The 17,911-nt window shown below is 56.6% G+C and overlaps 8 protein-coding genes and 1 non-coding gene across 9 annotated transcripts; 3 read left to right on the top strand and 6 right to left on the bottom strand.

Moving 5' to 3' along the window:
* Nucleotides 1-369: 369 nt before the first annotated feature.
* On the bottom strand, nt 370-2,964 carry D7B24_001178 (uncharacterized protein; the record flags this gene model as incomplete). The annotated part of the gene is made up of 3 exons (XM_028635421.1): nt 370-1,967; nt 2,037-2,139; nt 2,206-2,964. 3 exons carry the CDS (start codon nt 2,962-2,964, stop codon nt 370-372), a joined length of 2,460 nt encoding a protein of 819 aa, XP_028492092.1.
* A 442-nt stretch (nt 2,965-3,406) lies between these two features.
* D7B24_001177 (uncharacterized protein) lies at nt 3,407-3,984 on the bottom strand (the record flags this gene model as incomplete). Its single annotated transcript, XM_028635420.1, has 2 exons — nt 3,407-3,572; nt 3,626-3,984. The coding sequence occupies 2 exons, from the start codon at nt 3,982-3,984 to the stop codon at nt 3,407-3,409; spliced, it is 525 nt and encodes a 174-aa protein (XP_028492091.1).
* Nucleotides 3,985-4,355: 371 nt separating this feature from the next.
* Nucleotides 4,356-5,000, bottom strand: D7B24_001176 (uncharacterized protein; the record flags this gene model as incomplete). Its single annotated transcript, XM_028635419.1, has 3 exons — nt 4,356-4,621; nt 4,687-4,769; nt 4,825-5,000. The coding sequence occupies 3 exons, from the start codon at nt 4,998-5,000 to the stop codon at nt 4,356-4,358; spliced, it is 525 nt and encodes a 174-aa protein (XP_028492090.1).
* A 640-nt stretch (nt 5,001-5,640) lies between these two features.
* On the bottom strand, nt 5,641-6,763 carry CKB1 (casein kinase 2 regulatory subunit; the record flags this gene model as incomplete). The annotated part of the gene is made up of 2 exons (XM_028635418.1): nt 5,641-6,504; nt 6,605-6,763. 2 exons carry the CDS (start codon nt 6,761-6,763, stop codon nt 5,641-5,643), a joined length of 1,023 nt encoding a protein of 340 aa, XP_028492089.1.
* Nucleotides 6,764-7,406: 643 nt separating this feature from the next.
* Nucleotides 7,407-8,447, top strand: D7B24_001174 (uncharacterized protein; the record flags this gene model as incomplete). The annotated part of the gene is made up of 1 exon (XM_028635417.1): nt 7,407-8,447. One exon carries the CDS (start codon nt 7,407-7,409, stop codon nt 8,445-8,447), a length of 1,041 nt encoding a protein of 346 aa, XP_028492088.1.
* Nucleotides 8,448-8,798: 351 nt separating this feature from the next.
* Nucleotides 8,799-8,870, top strand: D7B24_001173. Its single transcript has one exon. It is a non-coding gene; the product is annotated as a tRNA-Met (tRNA).
* Nucleotides 8,871-9,173: 303 nt separating this feature from the next.
* D7B24_001172 (uncharacterized protein) lies at nt 9,174-10,156 on the bottom strand (the record flags this gene model as incomplete). Its single annotated transcript, XM_028635416.1, has 2 exons — nt 9,174-10,079; nt 10,136-10,156. 2 exons carry the CDS (start codon nt 10,154-10,156, stop codon nt 9,174-9,176), a joined length of 927 nt encoding a protein of 308 aa, XP_028492087.1.
* Nucleotides 10,157-10,575: 419 nt separating this feature from the next.
* Nucleotides 10,576-12,188, top strand: D7B24_001171 (uncharacterized protein; the record flags this gene model as incomplete). The annotated part of the gene is made up of 3 exons (XM_028635415.1): nt 10,576-10,682; nt 10,748-10,905; nt 11,236-12,188. 3 exons carry the CDS (start codon nt 10,576-10,578, stop codon nt 12,186-12,188), a joined length of 1,218 nt encoding a protein of 405 aa, XP_028492086.1.
* A 410-nt stretch (nt 12,189-12,598) lies between these two features.
* On the bottom strand, nt 12,599-15,281 carry PCK1 (Protein kinase C-like 1; the record flags this gene model as incomplete). Its single annotated transcript, XM_028635414.1, has 4 exons — nt 12,599-13,942; nt 14,705-14,738; nt 14,812-15,103; nt 15,179-15,281. 4 exons carry the CDS (start codon nt 15,279-15,281, stop codon nt 12,599-12,601), a joined length of 1,773 nt encoding a protein of 590 aa, XP_028492085.1.
* Nucleotides 15,282-17,911: the final 2,630 nt, after the last annotated feature.

Raw genomic sequence — 17,911 nt, 5'->3', positions numbered from 1 at the left:
CGCCCTTTTTCTTCATGCCTAGATACTAAAATTCCCCTTGACTGTCGATTACGTCATGACTTGCGGGGCACCATCTCGTTTGTGCCTGCCTTTCAACTTCCAGGTAGCACCTGAACTGATGATTGATGAAGGTGGGTAGGTACAGCGAGGTATAGGCAGGGGCCGAGGCACCTAAGGTGGGGGACCCTGTACGTGCAACCGCTTGCTCGAGCCTCACACTTGCGTGTCCAACGATGCGTCCTCGGTGCCTCGATGCCATCAGCAGTGCACTCACAGCCGTGATCGCTCCCCAGTCGCGACTTGCATACACTCGATTCAGGGTCATGTTTTGCAACGCAGTCCATCTTGCTACGATAGACGGACTGCGCCTCAGTCAACCATGAAGCCACCGCCCAGGTCATCACCCTCGGTCATGAAGCCACCACCACCAAAGTCCTCGTCCGCCATGGTGATCTCCTCGGTCGTTTCACTGGCTGCCTCTTCGTCTGCATCCACCTCATCAAGCGCCTCGAGAGCCTCCTCATCTAGCACTTCGTCCTCATGCGCAGCCTCCGTCGCAGGATCCGAACCGTGGCCCTCTTCATCCCCATCTGCCACGAACCCTCGTCCTGCCTCGTCTGCCGCCCTCTCCTCGGCGCTGACACCGGCATACACCCGTTCGTGGATACGTAGGACCACGAGGAACCGCTTCCACATTCGCAGCGCTGCCGTGGCTCTGCGGTCCTGCTGCTGCTGTGCTTCGACATCGCTGAGCCCGGCTTTGACCGCCCGCATGGCCTCTTCGTATTCCTCGGCCACCACGACGCCATTGAGCACCGCTGTGCCCTGTCGCCCCTTGAACAAGAATCCAGTGAGTGCAGGCGCGTAGTCGATGCCCAGGATGAACGCCGCCCGCGCAGACGAAGGCTCGTCCTCGCTGTCGTCAGCGATCCAGACGCCCCCCTTGGGGACCATGCTGGGCACGTAGAGATCGATGTTGCCAAATTTGTTCTTCGGCACCCGCCCCCGCACTACCGGCGGCGGCCTGTACTCCTCCGTCTGCTCCTCCGTGAACACCGGCGTTCCCTCGGCGTCGCGCACGTCGCCCCCGTAACCGTCATCCACGTACTCCCCGGGCTTGGTGTTGACTCGCTTTGTCAGAAACTTGACGGGCATTTCCATCGCTTTGACGTCTCGCCCCATGCGATACCACTTGTCGCGGCTGCGGGCGATCCGCACGTCTCGTCGCCGGTAGATCGTCTCCAGCGGCGCCTTGCTGCCGGCGCTCACTGTCCCCGCCGGCTGCGCGTCGGCTTTGAGCACCTCGTGGCGCCGCAAGTGTCGTTCCAGCGCGTAGATGGGGTGGTCTTTGAAATCGGCAACGTTGCGCGGCATGGGTTCCCGTGACGCCGTCGCCTCGAGCTCGCTGGCTTCGATATGATCGACATCCGTCGGTCGCCGTCGCGCAAACACCTTGAGCGCCTTGGCCCACCACTGCGCGCCGTCTGCTTCGGCAGTCTCTATCCGCAGTTTGCGTGTCTTTGCCGCGTATCCCTTCGCATAGCGCCTCGTAACATCTTTGGCTGTGCCGTCAGACTCAAAGGCCAGCACATAGGTCAAGTTATTATCTCGGTCCGATGCTGGTGGCTCGAGTTTCGCGGGCTTCCACAGTGTATCTGTCACAAGGGGATCGACAGGTTGCCACCTTTGATGTGCAACGTCGAGAACCTCGATCCAGTACACCGGATACGGAGACTCACGGAGCGGTTTGTGGATTTTGACGGGCCGCGACGCGCTAGGCGCTGCCGTCATGGTCGGCACGCGGTATGCTGTCGCGTTGGGATGGCCGAGCCGCCTCCTGGCCGAGGGTGTGGCCGGTGAAGGCGCCATTTCTTGTTTGGCTTTGGCGAGGCGCTGCATTTCCTCGGCCTTGGCTTTCGAAGTCAACATTTTGACTGTTTGAGGCTTCGGCAAGGTTGGACCGCCGGCTGTGAAGCTCAGCGGTTGAAAGGAGGCCACTAGGCGAGTCTGCACACCTGCTGACCGTAGCAACGCACAAAGCAGCTGTGCACCCGTGTCGCGTGATCCTTCGAGCGTTCGGGCCGCAGTCTGAAAATCATCTCTCCCGATACACGAGTCCATGTCGTCTGGGGGTTCATACTAGGAATCGGTCAGGAACGGCTCTGAACATGATGTTGCGATGTACGAAGGGAAAACTGTCGTCACCTTTTCTAGATGTTCAGGTGCTTCAGCCCAGAGGCAACGACGGAGACCACGTTCGGTCACCTGGTACTTGGCCTTGAAGGTACGGCCGATTTGTTCGAGACCATCCTTCAAGGACTCAGTTTGGCCAAACTGAGACAGGTTCGGTCTCGGCTTCAGCAGAGAGGCGACCTTCTTTGACAGCAACGGACGCAGGCGGTTCTGCACCTCACTGTCGTTGCACCACCGGTTTCTCCGCGCCGTGTGAATCAATAAGCATAACAAATGTGATTTGTGGGCGTGAATCCGGAGGTCTCTCTCCGCCTTGGTGATTGGTTTTCGTCTCTCTGGTGCCTTTGGCGCAACTGCTCGATGCGCTGTCAGGTTCAGCTCGAGGTCGGCTCGGGGTGCGGCAACGATGGGGCTGGTCTGCATAGGTACGATGGGCACATCTTCGAAGATCATCTCATCGTCCTCGTCCTCCTCATCAGTGTCCAGGTACATCGTCTGAAGGTTTGGCGCCGGAATGGGGACATCTTCAAACTCGAGCTCATCGTCGCTGTCGTCGTCCTCCGAGACCTGCTCCGTCTTGGGAGTCTTCGGCGCCGCAGCTGGTGTCGCCGGCCTCTCACCTGGCCGTCTACGCTTCCTTGGTGACTCCTCTGCAAGAGGCGGCGTAGACGGGCCGGCACCAGCCTCGGCGAGCAAATCTTGGTATACATCCGGGAGGTCGCTTCGGGATGTCTTCGACCTCGAGGGCGCCTTGCGCTTGCGGCCGGCCATCCTTCAGGCGCGGCGATGATTGCGCGACGCCTTGGACGTCGAGGCTGAGGGATCCGTCTTACACGCGTTGGCACTCCAATCTCACATTGACTTGGTGGATGCCTGGGAGGATGTCGAGGTGGAGGGCATTGCTGATTCAGCACGACGTCATACTGATGCCGAAGCAGAAACGCGTTCTCACGTGACGCCGGTATGTCGATGAACAAGTGGGGTTTGCTATATGGCCTGCAATCTACTGACCATGTCATGCTTCAGGATGGTTGAACGATTTGGTCGTTGCTGACGCAATTCCATGTCACGGTACATGCCTTGTTCAATAGGCAGATCGACAGCGAACAACAGTTGCTTGAAAGTAGAGCAGGACGGACTCGGCATAAGCCAGACAACCGAATGACATGGGTATGTATTTATCAGTGTTCCTCGCTGTGATCCCCCGCGACCCCTAGAAAACCCCGAGGAAGCTGCCGAGGTAATCAAACTTGCCTAGCGGCACACCCTTCGCGCGGAGAATCGAGTAGGCGGTAACGAGGTGGAAGAAGAAGTTAGGCAAGCTGTGGTACAGAAGAGCATCCTGCACCGTCAACGTCTTCTTATGCCCAGCGGCAGCCCTGCCAAGGTTTAGCTATGAACACGAAATTCCCTGGGATGTCGATTGACTTACAGCTCGACTGACTCTGCGGCACGGCCATTGGCTACCGAAGCGTCCACCGTCTGCACCAGCTCCAATGTGCTCTGGATGCGCTTGTGCAACTCCGCCAAAGTCTGCTCATTGTCTTCGAGAGTTTCCAGCTCCTTGCCCGTCAAACGTGCGAAGGCGATTCGAACGATTTTGGAAACGTTCTGGACTTGGAAAACCAGGGGTTTTTGGTCCTCGATCAGACGGGCTTCGACGAATACCTCGTCCACGCTGAGGTTGTTCTCTTTGGCATACTCTTCCGTCTTGGTGAGGATGTGATCAAAGGTCTTTAATCCCTTGGTAATAGAAGGGACCACAGCGTCATACAGGGGGAGTGAGGTCATTTTGGTGGAGGATCTTGCGTGGTGTAAGCGTCTTGTAAAGGTTCGCGTGCTCTGGGACGGAGAGTGTGTATGTATTGGGTTCCAATGAAGAAACAACGAACTAAAGGTGACGAATCAATAAGAAAATTTCAATGAGTGACGGGTATTTATATATACCATTTGCTCAGACCGCGACTCCTGAAAGGTTGCGAATTGCCCGCCTGTTTCGGCGTGATGTCGGATTTAATGGCGTGCTAGGTGAGCTGCATATCGCAACTTTGAGGGGCTCGATACTGCATGACGCGACACCGGCCAAAGCACAACAAATAATCAACAGCCGGCGTATTGGAAGATGAAATGATTAACTAGATAATATGGAATTTGTCATCGACTCAGGGTTGAAAGCCAGTCAAGTCAAGGGGGATCCTCTCTCCAAGCCAAATGGCCCGCTCCGTGTGGTTCCTCAGCTCGACGGCCGCCTCATTTCCCTCTTCGTCGGTGTTGGGATGCACAAGTGCTGACAAGGGACCTCTGTAGATAGCCAGCCACGGGATAAATGCGCCAAATTGAGCCGGCGTGAACAGGTTGACCTCGAACATGGCGACAGGGTGAGGACCAATGGGCTTGTCCCAGAAGCGGTACACTCGAAGCTCAGGGACTAGACAGGAACTTTTGTTAGTGCTGCCTTATGCGAAGCGAAGCGAGTCCGAGAAACAAACTAACACTCTCTCCTGATGCGCTCCCACAGGTCCTTTGCATGCTTCACCTGCGCGGGGTTGTTCTGGAAATGGTAAATGTGAATATCGCTGTCCCTAGTCAGTCGAGTTCAAGTATCCGGCGAATTGACTGGGTGAGAATCACAAGCCACCTCTCGTCCCATTATCCAACGGTGCAGTGAATTTCTCGTAGCTGTCGCTGAGGCCCTCTCGTTGAGGATTCACAAAGCTCTTTCCATCTTCACCCAAGTCTGTTGGTAGTGGTGCGGCGTCCTCAAAGCCGCTAAGCGGCGAAGGGTACTTTTGTAGTGACCCGGCCATTATTTGGTTGTCACGATAATATGGCGCCGACAGCTGGAATCAGTTGCCCAGCAAATGGCAAGTATCAAGAGAATATCGTTATCAGATGAAATGAATGGAGGGGGGCTCGTAGGGAGCTTTGGGCCGAGTAAGGAGGGTTAAATATTCAAGACGGTGGCTCCCGGGCTGGCCTAGGCCATTTGTGAGCACCTCACATCCTTTTAATAAGCATGCTTACAATTACATTTCGGGCGTGACAAGCGTAATCCCATTTTCATCGCTAACAGACATGATCGGTCATCAATAACAATGGAGAGATCGCGTGACTTTTCAGCCGTCATATGCTTCTGCAGCCCGCTAAACATGACGCTCAGAAACCAAATGTCTATTCCATCCCCATCGGCTCGGATGCGCAGACACGAGCCATAGCATCTTGATTGTTTCACGAGACGCCCAAACCCAAAGCCGTTATTCCGTAGTTATAAACCTCGTTCCTTCGCCTGCCGTTTCATCTCTTGATTCCCATGCATTGGCCTCGGCAGTGTCCTAAGCCTCCAACCCCAAGACGACAAACGATAACAGACTCGACCTCATAAACGCCATCCTCATGCGGGGTATCCGATGGTGCCCTCGTTTGAAGGGGGGCTGTTTGTGGTCCCTCTCAAAGCTCAGACTCCACACCATTGGCCTCCACGTTCATGGGACTTCCATTTTGTGTCTGGCGTTGGGGACGGGCCGCCGCGGGGTCGCGTCTGCGTGCCGCCGAGCCTGTCTTCTCCATGCGTTCATCGCCGTCGTCCGAATCTGGGTGCTTCTCAGCGTAGTGCTTCGCCTCGTCAAGCTCGGACATGTCGCCCGGACGGCTACGAAGCCACTGCATCCTTGGACCTGAACGGGCAAGCTCAGATACGCGGAAACCGTAGATCTTGGGCTCGTAGATGTTTCCGGCACCAAGGCCCGGGCCGATATTTTTGGAGTACATGCCATTGATGGTGTGAAGGCCGTCATCAGCAACACGAGCACCGCCGGTCGCAGGCGGAAGCATCTCGACGGTGTGCTTGGTCAGATCATATTCTGGGAAGGTGAGGAGGAAAAGAGCACCAAAGGTGCGGCCGAAGAAAGCTCCATCAACAGTCTGGAAGCGACTGTTGGGAGGAACGTAGACGTCTAGGCATGATGGGCAGAACAGCTTGACCGTGTCCTCTCCAGGGATATCGGACAGGCCAACGGGCAGCGTTCTCGCCTGACCGCAGTTGGTGCGAGGGCAGTATCCAAAGTGACCGAGCTCGTACTTCTCGCTCATCTGCTGTATGCCGGCGCGAGAGCAGATAAAACGTTGGTGAATCAGACCATAGAGCATCTCGGAGGAGGACTCGATCACGCTCAAATCGCTCGCCATGCGGCTGTGTTGCCTGCGCTCGTGCCGGGCGGCCAAACGCTCCTGGTCTGCCGAGTCGTTATCATCCTCTTCTTCCTCCTCTTCGTCTTCGTCTTCATCATCTTCCGGCTCCACATCGAGGATCATCTGTAGAAGGGGAAAAAAGTCAGTCGGTCAGCGTATCTCACGCGACTGTAGGCTGGGAGGTCACAGAAGTGTCAAGGGAGGGGGGTCCTGGAGGAAATACCTCGAGAGCTTCCTTGTACATCGCAACCTGGGTCTGCAGGCCAGTCAAGTTGAAGTCATCTTCGATGAACTCTTCAGAGACCTCGGCAAAATATTCGTGTCCCAGGAGAGAGCAGAAGGACGATATCCACGACTCGGGAGTCCCCGAAGAGGTAGACATGGCGTCTAGGTACTCCACTTTCGTGGAAAGGTGCGGTTGTCCTAAGGGTGTGGTGCAGACGAGGCGATCGCGGCGTGATGTGTGCGCGGCGATCTGCAAGTCAAATGCGGGCCAAACCGAATGGTCGGGTTGGGGCTATAGCCGGGATAGATCTGGAAGGGTGAGGGTATCGCGGGGTAACGGCAGAGGTGGGCAGTGCTCAGGCGCGGCGCATGTTCATCGGGTAGGAGCAGTGACTCGCATAGCCTGACAGTCGACGGGTACTGATGGAATCAACCGAGTGAGGGATTCCGCAACTGCTGAAAGACGGCAAGTGGCGGGGTTCGATGTGGGTGGGTAGACTGGCGTTGGGTTGTGCTGTGATGCGAACTTTTGGTGAAGCGCAGTTGGTGGGTTACCCGGGCTGTGGAAGGACAATCTCAGGCTGGCCGAGAGTGGGCTACGCTGTGCCTGGGCCTGGGCCTGCCTGCCTGGCCAAGTCTGTGTGTGCGTCGCAAGAGGCGGACATGGTCCGTGCAGCACACCCGACAACACCAGGCAGGCGGGTCACATGATGGTCATTGAAGAATCAACTGGTTCAGGTGTCCGACTTGGAAGGTAGCATCTAGTAGATCGCCCTTGGGTCTGAACATATTCGCCCATTATGAGAACTCTTACGAATACATGTCGTCGGCAGTTGGTCAGGCATACGATGCCTCGGGCTTGTCGCCGCGCTGCAATAACGACACTACAGGTGCGCGCGGTCGATTTGGCTCCCGCCCCTTACGACCGAGTCGACATCGCCCAGTTTCGAGAGGAAGCTTTCGGGCCAGCCCGTCCTTTGTTTTTCAAGGCAGACAACAGACCACTCAGTCAAACGTTCATCCCTGCAGCCTCCAAATGGTTTGAAGCTGGGCACGGCACATCGGGTGCTTCTTTCAGCCCCTACATGGAACAATTTGCCCACCATCTTTTCCCCTACGAGCTCATCAGTCCTCAGCTCTCGGAAAATGATGGCGTAATAGTCGACAGCGTGAAACAATTTCTCAATTGGCTTACCGCGAGCTCCAATCCTATGGATACCGTGCTGGCGGGCATAGTTCACTCCGCTCTCCCTCCATCAACCGACTCTGACGCTCAATTCTGCCCCATCGAGGCGCCATTCTTGCTTCTCCTGAAGGCCGTTGAGTACAACAAACTCCAGGACGCAAGCATCAAGAAGCTTTACATTGCACAATCACAATTAGTCGGACTTCCCCCGTCATTGCGCGAAGACTTACCAACCCCAAGGATTGTCAAGGAGACGGGCAAAGGCGACATCTACAACTCAAGTATCTGGATGGGCGTCGAACCAACTTACACGCCACTCCACCGCGATCCTAACCCCAACCTCTTCTGTCAGCTGCACAGCAGCAAAACAGTTCGACTTATGCCCCCCAAGTCTGGCGAGGCACTTTACCGACAAGTACAGACTAAGCTCGGTCGAGCTGGCAATAGTCGAATTCGTGACGCTGGCATGATGGAAGGCCCTGAGAGCGTCATGATGAATGCTGCCGTGTGGGGGGAGGGGGGTGCTGAGGACGTTGTCGAGGCTCAGCTCGAACCAGGCGACGCGCTCTTCATTCCCCTGGGCTGGTGGCACAGTATTAAGAGCATACACCGCGACGGCCGACTCAATGCCTCTGTCAATTGGTGGTTTCGCTGAACTAGAATGGCACGACAAGTAGATTTGATCGAGCAAGCACAAAATCTGACGAGTACGCAGGGGCACTACCTTACCACCAACAAGATGGCTGCTGAATGCCAGTTGTAAAAGACCCAGAACTGGATTCCTCATCTAAACAAAATCTGCTCCGATAAATTATGTATCTTGAGACGGAGAATACCGCGAGACGAAAGGAACGGTTCCCATATGTCGCTTCATGGCTGATGGTGGAGCCAAAAGAGGGCCGAAGGCAGCTATTCCGTCCTGTGAGTCACCCTCCCCACAAATATTGCGCACAGAATGATGGCATCATAAAGGCATCTAAAGATCCGTTTCAATATCTCTCAGAAAAGCAACTTGGCGCAGCGGAAGCGCGCCGGGCTCATAACCCGGAGGTCGGACGATCGAAACGTCCAGTTGCTAGACTTAACTTTTGCTTTCACCCACATTCTCGAGTGCTGCGGTGAAGTCATATCTTTTCTGCCAGTGCACGCGAAGAGGTTTGGTTTTGGTTACTGCCCATTGAAAGGCAGGTTTAGACAAGCCTGCGATTCTGTTTGGACGGTCAACTTCTGTTTCCGTGCTGGACTTTGCAGTGATCACCATATGAAAATAGGGGCAGAATTGTGTCGCGAACTCGGTCACAACCTGTGCGACGCTGCGGAACCCCCCGCCCATCAGGCATGAAAGTTCTAGGCTTGCTGTTTGTTTCTTGCATTTTGGTTTCTACAGCTGATTCTCTATGACCCTCACTGGTAGACCGCCCTTCATCGGCAGTGTCAGACTACTCTTGCTGACTCTTTCTTCATGGCTAGAAGGCTCAAAGCTAAAAGTCGATGCCATTACGGCGATCACATGGACGGCTGTGACCTCAGCCATCCTCTTTCCTAGGCATGTCCTAGGCCCACCGTTGAAGACGGGGAATTCAGCTGCGCTCCGATTCGCTACCTTGCCGCCCTCTAGCCACCGCTTCGGCCGGAAGTCGTCTGCGTCTGCACCCCACGTCGTATAGGAACGATTCATTGCCCACGGGCACCATACAACGACTGATCCCTTTGGGAGAAAGGTGCCATCGGGAAGCGTCGTGTGCTCGATAGCTTGCTTAATCTCAAACGGAACCGGCGGGTACAGGCGGAGGGCCTCGTTAAACACGGCGTGAGTATATGGCAAGTCTGCTAGATCCCGGTCATCATCAAACGGTCTCCTCACTTCCTGTCGAACTTTGGCTAGCACATCCGGATGTCTCATTAGCAAGTAAAAGGTCCAAGTCAGTGCTTGGGCAGTCGTATCGCGGCCAGCTGACAGGTAGTTGAGCGCGGCGTCTGCTACCATTTTCTTGTCACCAATGGCGTCAAGAAACGACTGGATCAGGCTGCCCTCGATATGCTGAGATTTGTCGGCGATACCGGTTTCACTACCTCCTGTGAAAGGCGTAGAGGCAGATTTTCTGTCACGAACGGCCTTGTCCACCATTTTGGCTCCATAGGACTTGACGACCTGAAGGTTTTTTCTTAAGGTGCCACCGAAGAATATCTCCGTAATGAACCACAACGGGTTTTGAAACCTCTCGGCCGTTGCGCCGGAGGCGTGGTCGAAGGCTTTGCTGAATTCGTCATCGGCGTGCATTTCCATCTAAAACCATGAGCTGTTAGCCTGAGAACATTCGATGGGCTGGTTTCCTGACTTGCGTTGTATGCCATGTCACCCATTAATCGGGTGGTGATCTCATGAAAGACAGCTTGCAAGTCAACGACAGCCCCCCCGCACTGCGACTTGAGGTGTGCCACACTCTGCGCAAGGTACCGCGGCAAGGCGATCTGCGTCAATATTTTGAGATTTGCTGTACTCAGGAAGCTGAGCCCAGCCTTTCTTTGTACTTTCCAAAGATCGCCATCGGCATTGATGATGCCGTTTCCTGTCGATGTGCGTGAGCTGTTTGTCCACCTATAAGGGAACAATCCCATACAGGCCCAGGACACGTACCGAAGAGATCCCAAGACCTTTCCTTCACAAAAGAGCCCTTGGAAAAGATGCCTTCATGCTTGAAAACATATTCAAGGTTTTTAGGATCACTGATAATGACACCAGGAGGGAGGCTAGGCACGGCAATCTGGAGTGTCTCGTAGCCATGCAGACGCTCACATTTGACGAAGTATTGGAAGAGTTTCTGGCGGGCTTGGATGAAGACCAGACCATTTCCGACAACAGGCCAGGTGTTAGGGGCGTTTCTAAAAGGTGTGAGCTGTGTTGTTCATCGGATGTGGCTCAACGTACTTTAGAGCTGACCCGTGGCGCTTCAGTCTCACTCGCCCCAACACTGCCCAGAGCAACAGGCAGAGCGCCACGGCTCCAAGCACCGGTAGATTGCTCGAGAGCACCATGATCTCGCGGCAGCAGTGTTATCCTGTTAAAGGAGAAGAGAACCTGTCCACAGAGGAGGACAAGCTGATGTCGAACTGTGGCCGGGAGGCCATGTAGCCGAGACTCCGCCCCAACGTTACAGCACCCCAGAAGTGTCTCCACAAAACACCATGACAGGTTAACGTCATTACCATGTCGACGACAACGGCGCCTATCTGAATGACACCCAACAACTGAGGCCCTCAACAATCCTTCTCATCACATCCTTCCTCTCCTCGTTTGCCAATTGAAACGAGTGCCGGCACTCAGATACCATTGAACAAAGTCCACGCGACAGCTACTCTCCAATTGATGTGATCACTCACACAAACACGGTTCTCACACCATCCACCCTCAAACTCGTCTCAACTTCACACCGCACACAAAGCACTCAGGTGCCAGCTGCATGCCATGGCCCCCCTCATCCCACGCTTCCACTTGTTCGAAATCGACGATCAGCCCTGGTTCCCCTCGTTCCTCCGCGCCCGCGTACAAGACGCCCTCCTCGCCACCTGGGTCAACCGCACACCAGGCCTGCAACCGGCCTCGCCAGCGCGCCTCGCCGCCGACATCCTCGAGCGCGAGATCGGCCAGGCCTCCCTCCCCTCCCACACCTTCATCGACTTTTGTGCCGGCTCCGGTGGTCCCACGCCGACGATTGAGCGCATCCTCAACCGCCGCCTCGCCGCCGCCTCACTCCCCGCCGCCACCTTTGTCCTCACAGACCTGCACCCGAACCCCACCTCATGGTCTCGCGCCGCCGCCGCCTCGAGCAACCTCGTCTACGAACCGGACCCAATCGACGCCTCGGCGGCCCCGCCCTCCCTGCTCGCGCAGCACCGCGGCAGCAGTCCCGTCTCTATTTCATCCCCGTCGGCGACAAAGAAGAAGGAGAAGAAGGAAATCTTCCGCCTCTTCAACCTCGCCTTCCACCACTTCCCCGACCCCCTCGCGCGTCGCATCCTCCGCGACACGCTCTCGACGTCCTCCGGCTTCGCCATCTTCGAGCTCCAGGCCCGCGAGCCCGCCTCCTTCCTCGCCTGCTGCCTCCTCGGCCTCGGCGTCCTCGTCGGCGCCCCCTACCACGCCTGGCGCCTGCGCTCCTGGGCCGTCCTCTTCTTCTGCTGGGTCATCCCCGTGTTGCCCTTTGTGCTCGTCTTTGATGGCCTCGTCAGCTCCGTCCGGACGCGGACCCCCGACGAGGTCGAGGCCCTGATGCGTACGTGCGGCGCCGACTGCGAGGCGTGGGAGGTCAGGAGTGGGAGCGACATGCATCTCTGGCCTGTGGGCTACCTTCACTGGATTGTGGCCACGAAGAAGGACGTGCCGGGAAGGCAATAACCTTGTCTTACTAGTCGTTTGTCAGTGCCGATCATTAAGAAGTCATTCAATCAAAACGTCGCAAAACGGAGATAGAACAAGTCATGAAAGCAAGCATATCACTTTCCCAAGCAAGGCGATGTGTTTTTTTTTTAACTTTTTTTATTTTCATAATCTTATTGGCCCATAACCTCATCAATTTTAAAATGGCATATCGCCTTCGCAGCCGCGTGTGGCTTCCAGTGGTGCAGCGCAAGCCAGACCGCGTCTATCGGGCACGGCGGCACGTACCGCACTCTTGCGTCTCAGATGATCCTTATCCCTAAAGTATAGAAAAGAGTAAAAGAAAAACCGTGATATCTGGTGGTGAACAGAAGATTAAACAGGAGAGAAAAAAGACACGCTGATGAACATGCTAATCACACCACCCCTCAAATGACGGGACCGGCCTTGATGACATCCTCGGTCGCCTCGCTCTCGTACTTCTTGAAGTTCTCCACGAACAGGCCGCCGAGCTTCTTGACCTCGGTGCTGAAGCTCTCGGCGCCGGCGGTCCAGGCGTTGCTGGGGTTGAGCAGCTCCGAGGGGACGTTGGGGCACGTCTTGGGGACCTGCAGGTTGAAGACCTCGTAGTTCTCGTACTCGACGTTGGCAAGCTCGCCAGAGTGGATGGCGTCGAGAATAGCACGAGTGTACTTGAGAGGGCAACGCTTGCCGCCCTGGGTGGCACCGGCACCGACCCAGCCGGTGTTGAGGAGCCAGGCGTTGGCCTTGTGGGTCTCAATCTTGTCGGCAAGCATCTTGGCGTAACGCATAGGGTGCAGCGCGAGGAAGGGCTGGGCGAAGCACGAGGAGAAGGTGGCCTGGGGCTCCGTGACGCCGTCCTCGGTACCGGCCATCTTGGAGGTGTAGCCAGAGATGAAGTGGAACATGGTCTGCGAACGGTCGAGCTTGGAGATGGGAGGCAGGACACCGCGGGCGTCGCACGTCAGGAGGATAATGTTGGTGGGGTGCGAGTCGGAGATACAGGGGATCTTGGCGTTGCTGATGTACTCGATGGGGTAGGCGCAGCGCGTGTTCTCGGTCAGGGTGGAGTCGTCGTAGTCGACAGCACGTGTCTCGGGGTCGAAAACGACGTTCTCGAGCACGGAGCCGAAGCGAATGGCGCCGAAGATATCGGGCTCCTTCTCGGCGGACAGGCCGATCGTCTTGGCGTAGCAGCCACCCTCGATGTTGAAGACGCCACGGTCGCTCCAGCAGTGCTCGTCGTCACCGATCAGGGCACGCTGCGGGTCGGCGGACAGGGTGGTCTTGCCGGTGCCGGACAGACCGAAGAAGAGGGTGACATCGCCGTTCTTGCCCTCGTTGGCCGAAGAGTGCAGGGTCAGGACGTTGTGCTTGACGGGCATCTCGTAGAAGAGGACGGTGAAGACACCCTTCTTCATCTCACCAGCGTACTCGGTACCGAGGATGACCATCTCCTTCTCGGCGAAGTTGATGGCAACCGAAGTGGCCGAGGTCATACCCTCAGTGTATCTGTTGGCAGGGAAAGAGCCGGCGTTGTAGATGGTGTAGTCGGGGTGGAAGTTGGCAAGCTCCTCACGCGAGGGGCGGATGAGCATGTTCCTCATGAAGAGGGCATGGTAGGCACGGGCACAGATGACACGGACGCGGATGCGGTACTTCTCATCCCAGCCGGCGAAGCCATCGACAACGTAGATGCGATTCCTCGTGTTCAGGTAGTCGACAGCACGCTCGCGGTTGATCTTCCAGACCTACAGTGAAACGACCAGTCAGTTTGATGAGTTCAGCGATCGTGGGTACGGGTACAGTCGGGACAGGCGATGCGGCAGGGGGAAGAGGTGAAGAGCGGGCATTTGCGGGGCAAGATGCATTGGCAGTGCGCAGCCGCGGACCCCACTGAGTTCCTAGGCGTTCGCTTCGGCTGCATGTGCGGGGACAGAGCGAACGCCAAGAACCCAAGGAGCAACCCATCGGGATCCGCGTCTTGGGGGAAACAAATCATGGAGGAGATCAATGGAATGACGACACGCAGTCGCAACCCAAGACTTTTGGGCCCGCGGCCACCCGCAATCGCCATCTGAACTTCCAGATCTTGATCGCGGAGCCAGCGGACAAACGGAGGTGACGGAGTCATGTGAGGAGGGGATTGTCGTGGTGCTGTAATGGTCATAGACCATGACGTTTGGCGACCAAAGTGCTGCCTGCGAATTTGCGTGTGCATAATGCACCGCGTAAATGCGCTGCAAGGAAGGAAATGGGACGATTCCGAGGAAAGCTTGCTGGAGCGTCTCGTGAGACATCCGAAGTCTGGAATTGCCGAATGCAGGGCAAAGGCATCCGAACCTGGCAAGCCTACTTTCCCCGGACTCGGGGCTTGCATGTGCATGTGCTCGTGTCTGTGTCATTTTGGGCTTGGGGGGGTCTAGAGGGGCTAAGGAAAACCGGGCTAAACGAAAGACTGCCCATGACTCGAGGTCACGGGGTCTTTTTGTCGTCCCTCGTCTTTTTCTTACCTCAGGTGTCATAGGCTTGTTGACAGGTCCCCACCTGAACATTTCATGTTAGCCAACATGACCGAAGTGTGATTGTTTGGCGCCCAAATGGGCTAACATAAACGTACCAGATATCGTCTTTGGAGGAAGGCTCCTCAACGATACGCTTGTCCAGTGGTGAGCGGCCAGTCTTCTTGCCGGAGTAGGCAGTCAAAGCACCGCTGGATGTGATGGCGGAACCGGTCTCGTACACGAGAGCATCTTCGTAGAGAGCAGGAACAGAGGCGTTGGGGACAATGGCGACGCGGTCATAGTCGATGTGGGCAGTCTCGTGAAGCTCCTCCTCGAGCTCAGTGTGCTCCTGGTGGGGAGCAACACCGCCGGGGTGAAGGGGAGTCTTGTTGACGTTTGAGTAAACCACTTCATGTCTGGTTAGCTCTGAAGCCGGGGGAGGAGGGGTATGACAGGAATAGACAGAGGGAGTGTGAGACTCACTTTTGCGAAGATCTGACTGGTGAGAGGCTTGGGCTTGGGATTTGGGGCCTTTGTTGGTTGGGTCAGAATAGGGAGAAGCTGTTCTGGCAACGGGGTCCTCCATGTTTATGTAGACGGGCGAGCTGGAGCTGGAGCAGCTGGAGGTAGTGGGCGTCGATAGGATTTCGGGAAAAGTAGCGTCTCGTGCTAGACAGCCGGCGAGAAGACGGTCCACTGGGGTGTGGATGGAGGAAGAGTCTTGGAAGGTGACGACAGGGGGATAGCGTGTGCTTCCGCTTGATACTCGTGCTTGTGAAGGCTCAGATGGGTAAGGCAGCCGAGACCGAGGATAGAGAGACGGTCCCTTGAACGGGAATTTATAACAACGGGCGTCCACTGTGGAGTTGCGGAGGGCAGGTGAGTGGCGTGACTGGTTGAAGAGAGGACGAAGCATCGCGTGGAGATGTCTTGGGTGGACGAGCCAGGCTGGGTCACGAAAAGGTTCCGGAGGAAGGTGAAGACGTGGAATCGTGAAAAGAGGACCGGCAAAGGCAATCGAGGGGCATTGGTGGGCAGGCAGGGGGGCGCATTTGGGGAGGGAAAAGGATACAGGGGAATGGGCCACCCCTAAACCCCCTGTAAGATGCGACGCTGAGTGGGGCCACCTGGGGAGGACCGGGTGCATTTTGCATTTCGACCAGTGTCCCATCTTCGTCTTTTCGTGCTTGATTGACGAGATGGAGGCCGTGCCCGTGTCTGGCATTGTGCGCGTACCATGTATGCCGATGCTTGCTGTTGGCTGCCAGATCGGGATATTGGTTACCGGGGTTCATTGGGCGTGGCCTTGATTCGTGCCTTCGGCTCGAGCTGACCAAAACCGTCACAGTAGATCAGCTGCCGTCAAGTCGAGCCGTCGCCAGCCTTTGGCCCGGGCGCCCGCTGAACGAGCAGAAGCAGCACAGGGAGCAGCAGCCTGCCAGACCCGAGAGGCCGCCTATCAGTGACATCTGCGCGTCGCGCCCACGCCATCACGATCGCTGGTTTGGTGTGTCGTCCAAACCAGACCAACCAAGGTCAGTGAAGTCATGATGCATCCAGGGCCTTGGCTTGCTCAGACTGCAACATACGGGGGGCGGGCGGAGAGGGGGAAGCGTCACTGTGGGAAAATCTTCATCCTGGCCTCCTGCTCCAGCCGATCTTTCGCGTGTGACCGACCCCATCGGCTGGCTAAGGCTGAAGCCAAAGGGGGAATAAAGACAGATGGGAGCCAGACAATGCCGGCCTGTCAATGCCAGGCTGCCTGAGGACCGACGGGAGGCACTGAGGGGCCCCGGATCCAGTCGTGCCAAGCACTGTAAGCCATGCCACAGGACTAGACGCTCCTGGCAAAGTCTGGGATCGGTTGATCGCACAAGGGTCGGAAGGGGGGGAGATCCCGTCAATCTGGCTCGCTCTGCCCCGCGTTTTCTTAGGTCAGCAACAGCAGCCCGGATGCCCCTCCAGCTCTTTCCCTCCCTCCACCGGCGGCCCAGCCCAGCCCTCTCGGCGCTGGAGCCAGGCCCCTCGGCTCCTGGCATCCCTATTGTTGCTGGTCGAGCCAGTGTTTTTGGGCCGTATCTTGCTTGACCGTCACCCCCTTTCCTGAGGGCGAGACTTGACCCCAGGCATCTCGGAACGTCTGACAGCATGTTTCCAATTTTTCCCGAGGTGAGATTCCTTCCCCTTCGGCCTAAGCCCGACCGACGTGGTCGCGGTGCACTACGCCCGTGCCGAACGATACAAAATGACGTTCGCGTGCCCCGCGCCTGCATCAAGAGCCGCCCAAGCCCCATTCTCTGACCCATCCCCTCCTGGCCATTGGCTGAGCGTCTCCAGCAAATCAGCGGTTCATGCGGCTTGCCTTGTTCGTCTTCCGACATCTTCCGGCCTCAGGCCTTCTCACTGCCCTCGCCCTGTCTCCAATTCTTTTCCCCTCCTTCTCCAACTTTGCTTGTCGGTAAGCGCTTTCACATGGAACAGCCGTGGGTGCGTGTGTGTGTCTTGGCCCCCTTTTCACACGGCAAACGGAATACGGTGAGACGGCATACCATGGGATGGGCAACGGCCGGCCGAGCCCATCGCCATCAACCAACCGACCCATCCCTCCCGCGGCATCATGGACGAGAAGTGCAGGCAGGGGGCTGGCTGGCTGGTTAGGCCGCCGCTAACCAGACACCCGACCTCGTTCGTTCCCTTGGGTTGACACCTTGCTTGACGCGCAGACCAAAGAAAGGCACGATGCACACAGCCCCATACAGCCCACAGAGTCCAAGCCGGGGAAGATTCTCACCAGCTTGCCCTGTCTGCAATCCTGGGTCAGCTCGGTGAGGGCGCTGGCTTCATGCCAATTTACGTAACCCCCCCAGCACCGTGACTCCCCCGTGACTCTCGTGACTCCCGAAATTTCGTGTTCTCGGCCTGGCTACTTGGCTCGAGCGTACGGTCAACGTGATACTTTTTTATTTTCATTTTTCATTTTTTCTCCCACAACGTGACTCAATATTTGCAAATAGTCCACGTCGTAACCAGACGTGTCAGAATTCCTGAGACCAACAGACTGACGAAGCTGAGTCCTGCACAATGCACGGCATCCGATTTTTTCCCCCGTATACTATGTACTCTTCCAGACAGGAAAGGCCCCACCGCTTCGAATGGGGAACCCCCCTCTCAAGGCCTCTGAGACATCAGCACCCCCCCCCCCCCGACTCTCCAACG

The sequence above is a fragment of the Verticillium nonalfalfae genome (genome assembly GCF_003724135.2).
Source record: "Verticillium nonalfalfae strain VnAa140/NRRL 66861 chromosome Unknown scaffold_121, whole genome shotgun sequence".
Taxonomy (NCBI): Eukaryota; Fungi; Ascomycota; class Sordariomycetes; order Glomerellales; family Plectosphaerellaceae; genus Verticillium; species Verticillium nonalfalfae.
Note: the sequence above shows the minus strand (reverse complement) of the source record. Positions and strands in the feature narration are given on the sequence as shown.